This window comes from Cygnus olor, chromosome 13 (assembly GCF_009769625.2).
Source record: "Cygnus olor isolate bCygOlo1 chromosome 13, bCygOlo1.pri.v2, whole genome shotgun sequence".
Lineage (NCBI taxonomy): Eukaryota > Metazoa > Chordata > Aves > Anseriformes > Anatidae > Cygnus > Cygnus olor.
The window spans coordinates 10,116,141-10,128,445 of record NC_049181.1 but is presented as its reverse complement, the minus strand read 5'-3'; the positions used below and the strand labels follow the sequence as shown (position 1 = coordinate 10,128,445).

The 12,305-nt window shown below is 39.7% G+C and overlaps 1 protein-coding gene across 4 annotated transcripts in view; it reads right to left on the bottom strand.

Annotated features, from left to right (window-relative positions):
• Positions 1-329: 329 nt before the first annotated feature.
• The window catches only part of TAF1 (TATA-box binding protein associated factor 1), a 32,783-nt gene continuing 20,807 nt past the window's right edge, over positions 330-12,305 (bottom strand). For 2 of the 4 annotated variants that reach the window (XM_040572885.1, XM_040572883.1), the window contains exons 29-39: positions 11,802-11,979; positions 10,293-10,360; positions 9,795-9,917; positions 8,624-8,716; positions 8,464-8,548; positions 7,880-7,947; positions 7,682-7,798; positions 3,807-3,905; positions 3,378-3,528; positions 2,437-2,614; positions 330-1,304 (exon numbers count right to left, since the gene is read on the bottom strand). In XM_040572885.1, the coding sequence (XP_040428819.1) occupies positions 1,088-1,304; positions 2,437-2,614; positions 3,378-3,528; positions 3,807-3,905; positions 7,682-7,798; positions 7,880-7,947; positions 8,464-8,548; positions 8,624-8,716; positions 9,795-9,917; positions 10,293-10,360; positions 11,802-11,979 (1,377 nt within the window). In that variant the 3' untranslated portion in view covers positions 330-1,087. The remainder of the gene's footprint in view (positions 1,305-2,436; positions 2,615-3,377; positions 3,529-3,806; positions 3,906-7,681; positions 7,799-7,879; positions 7,948-8,463; positions 8,549-8,623; positions 8,717-9,794; positions 9,918-10,292; positions 10,361-11,801; positions 11,980-12,305) is intronic. The other 2 variants (XM_040572886.1, XM_040572884.1) reach the window with 1 other exon arrangement.

Sequence of the window (12,305 nt, the reverse complement as noted above, 5' to 3'; positions counted from 1 at the left end):
CTCCGTCTCCTTCCGCCCAGCGCCCCTCAGGCGGGAGGGAGGGCGGGGAGAGCGCCGCACGGGCGGCTTTGTCACTCGGGTATCCTTCCGCGCGGAGCCATTGCGACAAACGCGGCCGCACTGCGCGTGCGCGCGGGCGGGGCACGCCGGGAAGGCGAGGCCGGGCTGGGCGCCTCAGGGTCGCCGCCCGCCCTGAGGGGAGCCCCTGAGGCGGCCGCGGGACTCCGAGCCCCTGCCCGGGCTGCACAGCGCCCAGCCTCAGCCCCAGCCCCAACAGCCCCAAGAGATGTGGGGGGGGGGTGAAGCAGCAATAAAAGGAACAACGCTTAACAGCTTCTGGAGTTTTATTTACATGGCTCGAGCTGGCAGTGCAACAGCGGGGCTCTGTACACAGTCTTTGTTTTCGGAGGGCTAAAAATAAAGAGGCTCGCTCCCAGGAATAATGAGAGCTATTTTTAGAACACAAGTAGCCTGGGAACTGCTGAAGACTCAAATTAGCAAAGTCTGATTTTCTGGGACTAATTGCAACTTAGAAAAAAAAAATAGGGCAGCTGTTCACTGAAGTACTCAAGGCAGTTAAGCAATTACCAAAACCAGCCTGGGATAAGTTGTTAGCGCATTCATATTGTGATCCCAAACAAAAGCTTTCCCTTTAAGATACAAGAAATGTTTTGTAATAGTTTATCAAAACAACAGCATGAATTTTACTCAGAGCAACTTTTTACTCAGAGCATTTTTTTCCCCTGATGAACAATGCACAAATTCACCAGGGTAGTATTTACGATAAATTATTTTACATCTATTAAAAATGAAGAACAAATTCATGAAGTCTTCATCTGGATTCTAGAACTCCGAAAGGGCACAACAACCCAATACTTCAGCAGGACATGCTTGTCTAAAGATCATTCTTCACCACATACTTACTCAGCCTCACGTTCTATAACTGATTAAAATATATAAAAAGGCTGCTTCTTGTTAACACAGTCTGCACCACATTGTTCCTTGTACCAAACTGGGACAATAGAAACACTGGAGCCAAGAGCAGCCCGAGATGACCATCATCTCAGGGAAAAGGATTTTCCTTAGGTTATTCATCTGAGTCCAGGTCACTGTCTCCTGCAATGGAATGAAAATCTTCACTGTCTTCCTCATCCTCAGACAGATGGACCTGACTTAATACGCTTGGTCCACAACGCTGTTCCTCTTCTTCTTCCTCTTCTTCAGAGATCTCGTATCCTCCAATACTGCTGAAACTAGTATCTCTTGTGTTGGATTTTGGGTCTGGTTCTTCATAGCTGCCATAGCTAGGAGAAATGATATACTCTTATTACACCATAATTTCAAATCAGCTATTGATGTCAGCAATTCTCCATTTAACTTCTATCTAACTTCTGTAAAAGGTCCCTGGCCTCAGGTCCTTGTGGAACACTTGGAACCACCGAGTACTTTAATTCTGTCCATGGCCAGTTTTTTAAAAATAAAAAACAGTTCTCATGAACAATTCTCTACTGGCATCCTCACCCCCCTCTGATATACTCAGGGTAGGAAAAGCAACTGATTGCTCCAAAACCTTCCATCTGTCACCATTACTGGAGACAAAAAGGCAGACAGCATAACAATCACCACCAGAGCAGAGCCCCTTCACATCCTCTCCAGCCTCTTCTGCTGGCTGTTGTCAAGGTACTGGGCTGGACAGATCATTTGCCTGACCCAGCATAACTAGTCTTAAGAGCAGGTCTTGATCATCTCTGATCACAGATGGACAGAGCTTGTCCATATAATTATCCTAGGCAAATATCAGTAACAGCATTAAGGTACTGAATTCCATGAGTAAAAAACAAACAGAGAATCTAATGCTAATATGTTACAGAACAGCCAAACAGGGAAAAGTCAGTCAGTACTTTCTCAAGACAATGCAGAAAATAAAGCTGTCCTTGTAATTTTCTAAGAATGGAACTCCTTCCAAAATACAGAATATGCATATTCCTATTATTTTGGACATGCATATTCCTTTCAAGGAAGGAAATACTTAATTCTTAGAGGAAAAAACAAACAAACATGAAATTAATCAGTTAATCGGCTAGATCACCTTTTAACTTCAAAGGCATCTCAGTTTCTGAGACAATCTATAAAAAGCTTTATTTGCATTGCTTTCAAAAAACACTATGGAAGTTATTTAACTTACAAGAAAAAAAAAATTATTTTAGTTTTAATTTAAACTAAGTTTTTTTCATTAGAGAGTCTAACAGCAAAACCAAAGTTCTGTCAATAAGTGGTAAATTGCAATTATGGCTGCAACATTAAAACCAGTGACAGAATAACTTAAAAAACAAGATATTCTTCAGCTTTTCATGATAAACACTTCAGAAACCTTTAAGAGAACAGATTTTGTTTTGAAGAAAGAATTACTGTAACAAGATTCTCAGCTCTAATTACCTGATATTACTGTCCTCCATAACCTGAGATGTCTCCCCACCATCACCTTCATAAGACATCATGCTTTCTTCATTGTCCATGCCCATTCGCGTGTTCTCTTGGAGAACATGAGGTTGTTTAGGTCTCACTGGATTGGTCTCCACATCTGAATCACTGCCACTCTCACTCAGTTGGATAGCTGTGTAATAAACAGACATTTGGTCATAAATCAACAGGTTTGTTCTGTCAGTTACATACCCATTGTCTTTCTGGAAGGGATACAATATTGACTGTAAGGAATGTATGCAAAGCAGTTTATTGAAAATGTACTAGAAATGGTATCTGGGAGGTCATACCCATTTCTGACATTCAGAAACAACCTAATTACCCCCACTACTCAAAAGGCCTGGTCTACTTGTCAGTTCTGAACAATTCTCCACCACCATCCCCTAATAATTTTCAGAAGCCACCTCAAAATACTACCATATGCTATCCTGCATGGCAACTTCTTTTGTAGAACAGGGAAACAATGTGGAGAACCTTCACACTCCTCTTCCAGTTCTCGATAACTTTGTCCACACTGTTTCATACCAAAATAAATGTTGCTCTTTAACTAAACTCTGCCCAATTCTATTGTGCACACCAAAGCACTGTCCCGCCTTTTCTGAACCATGTGCAAATTCACCATGAGATACATTTGACCAGATCTCAACTCTTTCTTCCGTATCCATACTCAAAACACTGCCGTTCCACTTTGTTTTGAGTTCCATTTATGTGTTTTTTTGTTTCATCTTGCCCTTTCACTCTTCCTTTATGACTACTAGACCACACGGCCTACATATCCCTATTTTGCTTTCTGCTCTCTGCTGTATGTCTTTGTGATGGTAAGGAAAGAAGATTAGCTGGGTTTGTGAATGACCGGTTCCTATTCAACTTTTTTTTATATAACAAAGGAAACATACACGAGAAAGGATTATCTCCTTCTTCATCACTCCCATCATCATCATCCTCTCCATCTGACATGAGCAAGTCTTCATAAAGGACACTGGCCTGAGGCTGCTGGGCTGATCCTTCTTCTTCATCAGCAAGGTCACCATCTGCATCTTCAACTTCCTAGGTCATACAGGACAGGGACAATGAAGATCAAACAACACATAAACTACTGCCACTTCCAGCACATGCCTACTATTTATCATACAGTTCCCTCCGAAGTATTCTCTCGCTTCATAATGCTAACATTTAACACTACATTTGAGTGTCTAGCTATTGCTATGAATACTGCTGTCTTTCAGGGTGCCAGACATGGAAGACAACCCTTATTCTATGGAGACTTCCACCACAAGGACACAAGTCAACACATAGACTGGCTGGGTTTCTGGAAATATACTCACTGGGGCTGGAGTCTTAGGTTTCCCATCATCATCCTCATCAAACCCTTCAATATCTACGTCAGAGTCTTCCTCGCCCAGCCTACCTCGCCCCTGGCGCATCTGAATGGGGAACACAAATAGCAATACCATTGAGGAAGGTGCTATTCGACACAAGCCAAAGGGTATGACGGACATCCAGACCACAATGATGGGTAGGGAAACAAGGGAGGTGGGAGGGTAGTGGGAAGTATTTATTTATCTCACTCTCAGAGCAAGGATCCTCTCTCTTTATTCCAAGATCAGAGAGCACACAGTCTCCACACACTTTTACCTGATGTGCTCATCTGTGAAAAGGAAATTTCCAGCCTTAAAAGTGTCCAAGTTCTTTGTTTACCTAGCCTATTTCTGGAAAGGATCACTAGATCTTAAAAAGTGAATGTTTTCGTGGGATATTTTCAAAACGGACAGCAGTTTCCAACACATTTTCTCCTGCCCTTCTCTTCCGTTCTCCCCCCAGTCACCATGAGTACAAGTTAGAGAGGACATGCAGATTCTGTCCTAAAGACTTTAAACTGGAAATCTATAGAAAACTTGAAGAACTTCCAAATCTACAAGGCATTCTCAAAGCCACAGACAACCAAAATAATAAATGGAACCATTCATATTCAATCTCTATTGGTCTGGATTGCTTAGAATAGCTTCCCACGTCTTTATGGTAACAACTTCGAACTCATGGCCCTCCTCATCTCATATCTCCTCCTTATCATTTATTTTCATGCCTGTATTACTTTATCTCCTTCTGCTAGTCCTTCTCCTCTAACATACCTTTTTTTTTCTTGTTTAATACAGAATAAACACTAAGAAAAATATTCTATGGTTATTGTAACCAGTTCATCTGTGGTGATTTAACACCTCTATCCTGTCAGCTTTTTTTCTTTTTCAATGAGAATGTATCTATAGTGGCAGCCTAGACCTATCTCTTCCCAAGTGTTTGTACAGATTCTAATCATCACTGGATGAAACCACAGTAAGCTAATTATCATCCTCCAGAACTGTAGGATATACTTCACCATTCCCCTATTCAGAATCAATAAGAGATTGCATATTAGCACTCCGCAGTGTGAGTCACCAGGTTTCTACTCCCAGAAGTAGTGAAGCAAACAAATACCTGGCCTCAGGCAGATTCTTTTGCAGCATCAAATTTCCCAGTGCTCTTTACATATTTGCTTTCCCATCAGAGCACTCAAAATGAAGGAAATTACATAGCTTTTGAAACAGGTTCCCTTTTCTGCTTGGGAAGCCTGCTGATTTTTGTCACCTGTTTCCTACCAAGTAGTTGCTTCCTTTCAGTAATTTGCTTATACAACCCAACTCTCCAAGCACATGAAAAAATGGAGGATTCTGAGTTCCTCGCTTCTCTGGGGTTGTTAAAGGAGTGTCCATAACGGGCAAATTGCTCTCATCTTGACAGACTGAAGGATCATGTGCCATACTGAGGGAAGGGTTGGTGTCATATAAATGAGGTGGCCAACACATGGAAACAGGACATATAATGTTCTCAGGCACTGAAGTGGCATTAAAATAATATCTAGAGAGGCAAGACTGGGATTTCAGAACCAAATGCAAAATGCATTTGTTTGGCACAGCGTTTATATTACTAAACACTGATTCAACAAAATAAACATTTAACCTTAAAAGATCAAAGATGATAAAACGCAATGACTCTCAACCTCAGGTTTGAAGTTTGCCAAATAGCAGATTTTAAAATGGAAGGCAGTACTTCTATGCAGTGCAGTCCGGCAGAGACCAAAATTGTAAACGGACTCCAAAAGGATTAGATAGGTTTATAGAGAATAGGCCTCTCTGCAGCTCATAAAGACAATGGTCCAGACGCAACTCCAGTTTAAGGTGCCTGAGCTGCCAATTGCCAGGAAGGCTTCACTGTAAGAAGAATCACCACCGTACCTTTGCATCTACTTACTTCTGGTCCCTGCCAGGGACAGAAGACTTGATTACATCAACCTTTGGTTTGACTCAGTATGGCCCTTTTTATGTTTCTACAATGGAAGTGGTGTAACCACAAACACTGTTATCGGAACTGGAAAAAAATACTTTATCACGTATTGAAATAGCAGAGCTTCAACTTTCAATCAATTCTGTGTAAATCACTGTCTCAAGATTCCCTAAAACTAACACGAGAGGTAAACAGGGGTTTGGATAAAGTGCTCTAAAAGCCTGTAGTTTGCATTCAATTTGACCTTCGAACAGTTAATGAGGAACTACAGATTAGGATTTTGATTAAATGCCCTTTTAAATACACAGTTTAAATATCATGACAATCCTAGTACTGTTAAGAGCAGAAGCAATACCATTTAAATTAGGCAAAACAGGTTTCCTAAGAATTTAAACAGACATGTAAACCATAGGCAGCTCTCTACTTGCTGTATTTGCTTTTTTATGTCCTGGACTCCAGCTCCTGAAGACACATATGGGGAGATAAGTATTAGTCATCACAACTACATTTGAACGAAAGCCAAGCAACCATCAGCAGACCTGCCATCTGTGACAAGTTTGGGAGTGTAGGAAGCAGGAATGCACCTTCAGCCAAGAAGCACGGGGAAAGGGTGGCCATCAGATGACAAGTTCAGGGGAGGCGCTTGCTTCAGCAAGCGGAGAGAAGGAGCTCTCAGAGAAGGAGCAGGAGAAAAGACAACTAATAAGCAATTCACTGCTCAGGCCTCTCTTCCTCTCCTGATCACCAGCTTGGAAAAAAATCAGAACAGATAACACTGCTCGTGGGAAGGAAACCATCAGACAGAGAGAAGAATGATATTTTAGTCCCCGTTTCTCTGAGGCATTGGGATAGTTCTCCATTCTATTTAATCTTGGTTGAAATGCATCAGTATTGTTTCAACAACTAATCTCCAAAGACTCCATTGCTGCCTGGCACTTCCATTGTCAAGGAGGTCTCTTTCTGTGTCACTCAGTATCAGTATTCCCACCCCATTAAATGAATCATCATTTCTAGCAATTTCTTTCTAGCTTATTGAATGGCATTTGTTTTGTTTGTTTTTGTTGGTGACAGTGGGTTATGTTTGTTTTTTTGTGTGTGTGTGTGTGTGTTTGTTTGTTTTGGTGGGAAAGGATGGTTACATTAAATATTGCCCACAAATTTTAGACTGCTATCCCGGCTCCAGCCATGTAACGTTTGTATATGTATTGCCTATACAAATTTTAAACTTGTTTTTCTTAAAACTAATCTTCATAGGTCCTTAAATTGTTCTTGAACATCAAGACCTTCTTTTTTGCTCTGACTTAACTAAAATTAAATGCAGCTTTCCAGATGTAATCACACCAGACATGCACAGAACAGAAAAATTAGTCATCCACAGTTGGTGTGTACAGAATAACTACTGTCTTCCTACACTGGACATACAACATCAGATTTTCATCACCCAGATATTAGCAGACCAATCTTTCAGGGCTTGTGAACTTCAACAGTTTTTCCGAAGAAACAAAAGGCACCTCAGACACTAGGATGACATTCCCTGAACTGTTTCCTAATTTATCAGGCAAATTCCAAATCAAAGAAGAGATAAACATTTTCAGCAATAAGAATTTAAGTTCCCCTTGATACTGCAAAGGCAATTTTGTTTTTCAGGAATGAGTCGGTCATTCCAAGAGAAAGAAAATTTTTACTGATGTTTTTAGAAAACAGCCAAACAGCCCAAGTCAAGAATAAGAACTAAAGAAAAAAAAAAGCCTAAAAGATAAACTTCAGACTTTGAGAAGAGTAAACAAGAAGCACCTCAAGATCAAATATCCTGGAAACCGAAACTTAAAAACAAAGAAACAAACAAAAAAAAAAAAAAAGAAAACTTTGCATGGTCACTTGCCTGTGGAGTGTAGGGACCAGGGGTCATAGGATCAAGACTTTCCAGATCTGCCTCCTCTAGCGCTGCTTCCTTAGCAGTAGAGATGTCTCTCTCAAGTTGAGTCAGGTGCTCATCGTACTAAGAATGAAGAAGTTTGCTAAGGTTACAGAACAGAAAACTCAAACATACAAAAATATTACAATAGACTTGTCCACATACCTCAGCTAAAGTCTGATAACAGATGTTTACGATCTCCTGGGCTGTTTTTGTGTACTGACTGTCTGGCCCTGTAGTAATAAACAAATCTCTTTATGCATTCTGACATTTGCTCAGCGCCAGCTGGTGAGACAGAAAGACTGTTTTTGGTTACACAGCTCTGATAAGACAGGTCCCCAAATCCCACCACTTTCTGATTTAAGGAGAAACATATGGCAGGGTTCACATTCCGCTAACAAAGAACAACCAGTTTGTTCCAGCATTAAAAATATTATTTGGGAAAGTTGTACCATGTCAGCTTCAAGTAAATTCCCAGAAACAAATCACTGAAAGAGAGATGTGTGGTGCACAAGCGGGAAATCCTTCTGAAATGTAACTGCCCCAAATCCACAGAGCAAAATAGTAAATAAGGCACCACGTGACAGCAAAAATGTTACTGTTTAAACATCTCCTTTCTCAGCAAGAAAGGAAAGCAACAATCAAGCTCAGGACTCATAGCTTCAGGCTTTGACAACACTACAGAACAGGTGCTCAGATGTATTCATTTAAGGACGGAAGAAGGCTGAAGCCTTATTTTCACCACCTACCATTGTACTTAATGCTGTTGGCAAGGATGAGGTTAACATCATCCAGGAAAGTCTCTCTGTTCTGGTACTTGTGTTTGGAGATATTCTGCAAGAGATTGTCACCCAGTAAGTAATCAAGTCTAAACATTTCTCAAGTGCCTGCTCAGTTCAAGCTACACACCTTGCAGATGGTCTCTAGATCCATTGGATTAGCAATGACCTTGTAATAATCAGGAACAAACTTTTTATTAACTGGATGATGAAACGGCCAAGACTGAAAGAAAGAAAAAAGACAAGGTTAGAAAGCTTCCATGTAAATTTTATTACAGTTTGAGCTACGAATTTCATAAAGCAAGTCTCCAGAACAGATTAACATTCAAAATGTACAGGAAGTATTTATCACATGGCATCTTGAATCCAGTAATTTAACTTCAGGGGGGACACAGAATAAAAATATACTAGTTGGAACTAGTAACTAGTTTAACTAGGCCTGTTGATACCTGTTTGATAGTGTAATACATAATACAAAATAATAATCATACAAAACATTTTTCTATTTACTATCACTGTTTCTTCCACAATATAACTAGAGTGCTCAGCAAGAACAATCACTGTACAGTAAACAAACAAACTTAGATCTAATCTCACAACGGGGGGCTATAAATAGTTTGTACAGCTCAGTATGGTATGATGGCACATGAAAACTCTCAAATCTTTTTCTAAACATCAGAAATTAAATGAACAGAGAATGGAAACAACAAAATATTAAAGGGAACTGGCATTCAGACTAACCACTAGTCTCTTGCTTTTTACTCCATTCATACAGAGTATACATCATAGATAAATCAGTTTTATTGGTTGAAGTGCTTTTTTTTTCTTTTTTACTAACGAACTAGTACAACACTGGGTGGAGTTGATCAATGAGAAATCAGCTTGCGTTTGGTTTGCACCTGAAAACTGCACAGAGTGCTTTGCAATCTACAAAGCAAGTGCTCCAATCAGTAGAGAAAAATGTGTTTTACAGTGAAAACTGTTAATGAAAGACAGTGACTTTCTACTAATGAGAGGTCGACACAGGCATTATTAAGGAGTAGGAGCAGCAGGAAAAAGGACAGGAACCCAGCTTTCACTTCTGGTCTGTTACTCCAGTGAATGGGGTCAGTACAGGAATGTCTGCCAGTCAGAAAATCACAGGCCAGCATCCTGACACAGCACTTTTTTTTTTTGTTTGTTTTTACAGCGCATTAACAGCCACAAGATGTATATTCCACCGCGATACACAGCCACTAGACTATAATCAGAATATTTTGCATATCGCACACACACACACGCATTCTACTTAAGCTACATACATCTGGAACTGCCATCATCTTTTGAGTGACAATGTTATCCAAAATGAAGGAAAAGGCCACTTGGTCATCATCATCCAGGAGGGGATTAATTGCTTTTTCTAATCGAGCCAGTTTATCTTCCTTCTGCAATAGAAAAACGGACTGCCAATGACTGACCCTAGATTAATAACTGTCAATATCAGAACAATGTTACAAAGAGATTCCCGTTCACCTTTTTATGAAGGCCCTTGTAATTAAGAGAGGGTAACAACCTAGATATAAGCCTGCACACAAGATAAAGTAACTAGAGTAACGAATGAACAACTATTTTTTGAGAGACTCCAACAGGAACTGTTTAAAACTGTAAAAATTCAAATATGCCTTATGAAAAACAAAGTTCCCTTATTGTCTCCTTTTTAAAGCCCTGTTTTTTGCCCACTCATGTCCCCTATCCTCAACCACCTTGACCACCCCACCCCTCCCTCTCCACTCTGATCGCAGCTCATTCACAGGACTTGCCTCTTTTAGCTTTTCATCGCACAGGTCCAGCATGGACTGAGATATTTGAGTCAGCGAGTGCTTTGGCCCTGCAAACACACAGCAAGTCCAGTGAGACAACTCTGGCCCTGATGGAAGCTTTTAGAACCCAAAAGAAGAAAAATAAGAGAACACCAAACCACATCAATGAATACATTCTGATAATGTAATATTTCAAAGTATTAGGAAGACCAACAATAAGAATTAACCAGTAATGCTTAGGAGTAAAGGTTATATTTCTATTGTAGTTAGGAGTCAACTCTTAAATATATTCTCAATATGCATAATTACTGAAGTTTAGAATGGGTTTTATGGCAGAAAACAGTTATTTGTAGCAAATATTTCCACTTCTGGTATACATTTTATTAAGTTTTAGAAACCATATGGGAAAGCGGCTGTGGCTATGGAAGACTGGCCACTAAGCCCTCCAACTCTTCTGAGCTTTCAGAGTATAAACCTTAAGATGTCTGTTTGTTTCATTAAAACCAGTCAGCAGAGCAGAACTGTTGAGGAAAGCAAGATGGACATTCAAGGAATACTCAGAAAACCACAGATATTTAAATAATTTAATGATTCCTCAGACAAAAAAAAAAAGTATTTGCAACAGAACTATGAAAAAAGCTCTGTAATTAGGATAAAACAGGGACTTAGCTGTCAAAAATAATGACAAGGAAGCAGTAAAGGCACAAAACCAATGCTGTTAGTATCACCCTGACTGCTGTGCAGCCCAGAGAGAGACTCAACACAGCTGGGAGATTTTTAGCTGCCAAATGAATACTTTTTGGACAAAGACTTTTCTATCAGCAGTTAGAATACAGTTGATCTATAGTTGCTCAATGAATCGGCACTTTTTCCCAGCAGCTGCATGCTCTACTGCAGAATCTACGCTTCTATTTTTTTTAAGCTAGTTTTCTGACCTTCCCAAATAGGGAAAAATTGCAACTAAGAACCAAAAAATGCAAAATCATTACAGTAAGCTCTACTCAGAGCTGCATGTTCTAAGGCAATGGCTCCAAAAGGCATGAATTTCTACTCAAAGATTCAGTGTTTGCTTTACTAAAGCATAATACTGAGAAAATAAATTCACAAGTATCTCCCCAGCAATCCACGTCTTGAAAGAAGGATGCTCATAACAGTCTACTGAAAATCATGCTTTGTTTAGCTTCACCCTATATTAAGGGGATATGCAGAACCTTGCTTCAGTGCAGTCTGACTTAACGCATGCACCGATTTCTTCGGTCATTGGTAGGTCTATTAACTGAACTTCAATTACTACATAACAGTCATTATTTAGATAATAATTTAGATTTTTTTCAGTGATGGAGTCCACTTTCTTATTTATGAATTAGTCCATTGACATTTATGAAGTCCTTCAGGTATATCTGGAAAACGTTATTTACTGTTGTCATCTGACAGTTACCTTATTCTGCTTTTCTCTTGCTCTCATTACTTCTAAAAGTAAAAGCATTAGCAGAAACAGACTTCCCCTACCATTGTATGTTGCACTGTTCTTCACAATTAGTTCCAGGTGTTCTCTGAACTCTTCCCGTGATGGGTATTGCCGCTTACGAACATTTTCACGCAATGTCTGCAAATCCATAGGCCGAGTAATAATCTTATAATAATCTTTGACAACTTTTGGATTTACTGGCGTGTGGAAGGGATATGTCTGAGGATGAAAAGAGAAAAAGGAACGCTTATTAACATAGTACTAGCACAGTTAATCTCAGTTTAACTTGCATAGCTGAACAGGTACTAACGTATAAAGCTTTTACACAATCACTTCTTTAATTGCACCAAGGAAAATATGATGAGCTCAGCTCCATGGTGGCTATCATTTTTTTCTACAAAATGTTCTTTAATACCATTAAAAGAAGTATTCTCAGATGAAATTTTTGGTTATGGATAACAGTATTCAAGAACCCAAACCTTTAAATTCTCATTTCAACACAAATCTTCACTTTAACCTTTTGATTTTGCAAATTTCTGGTAAAA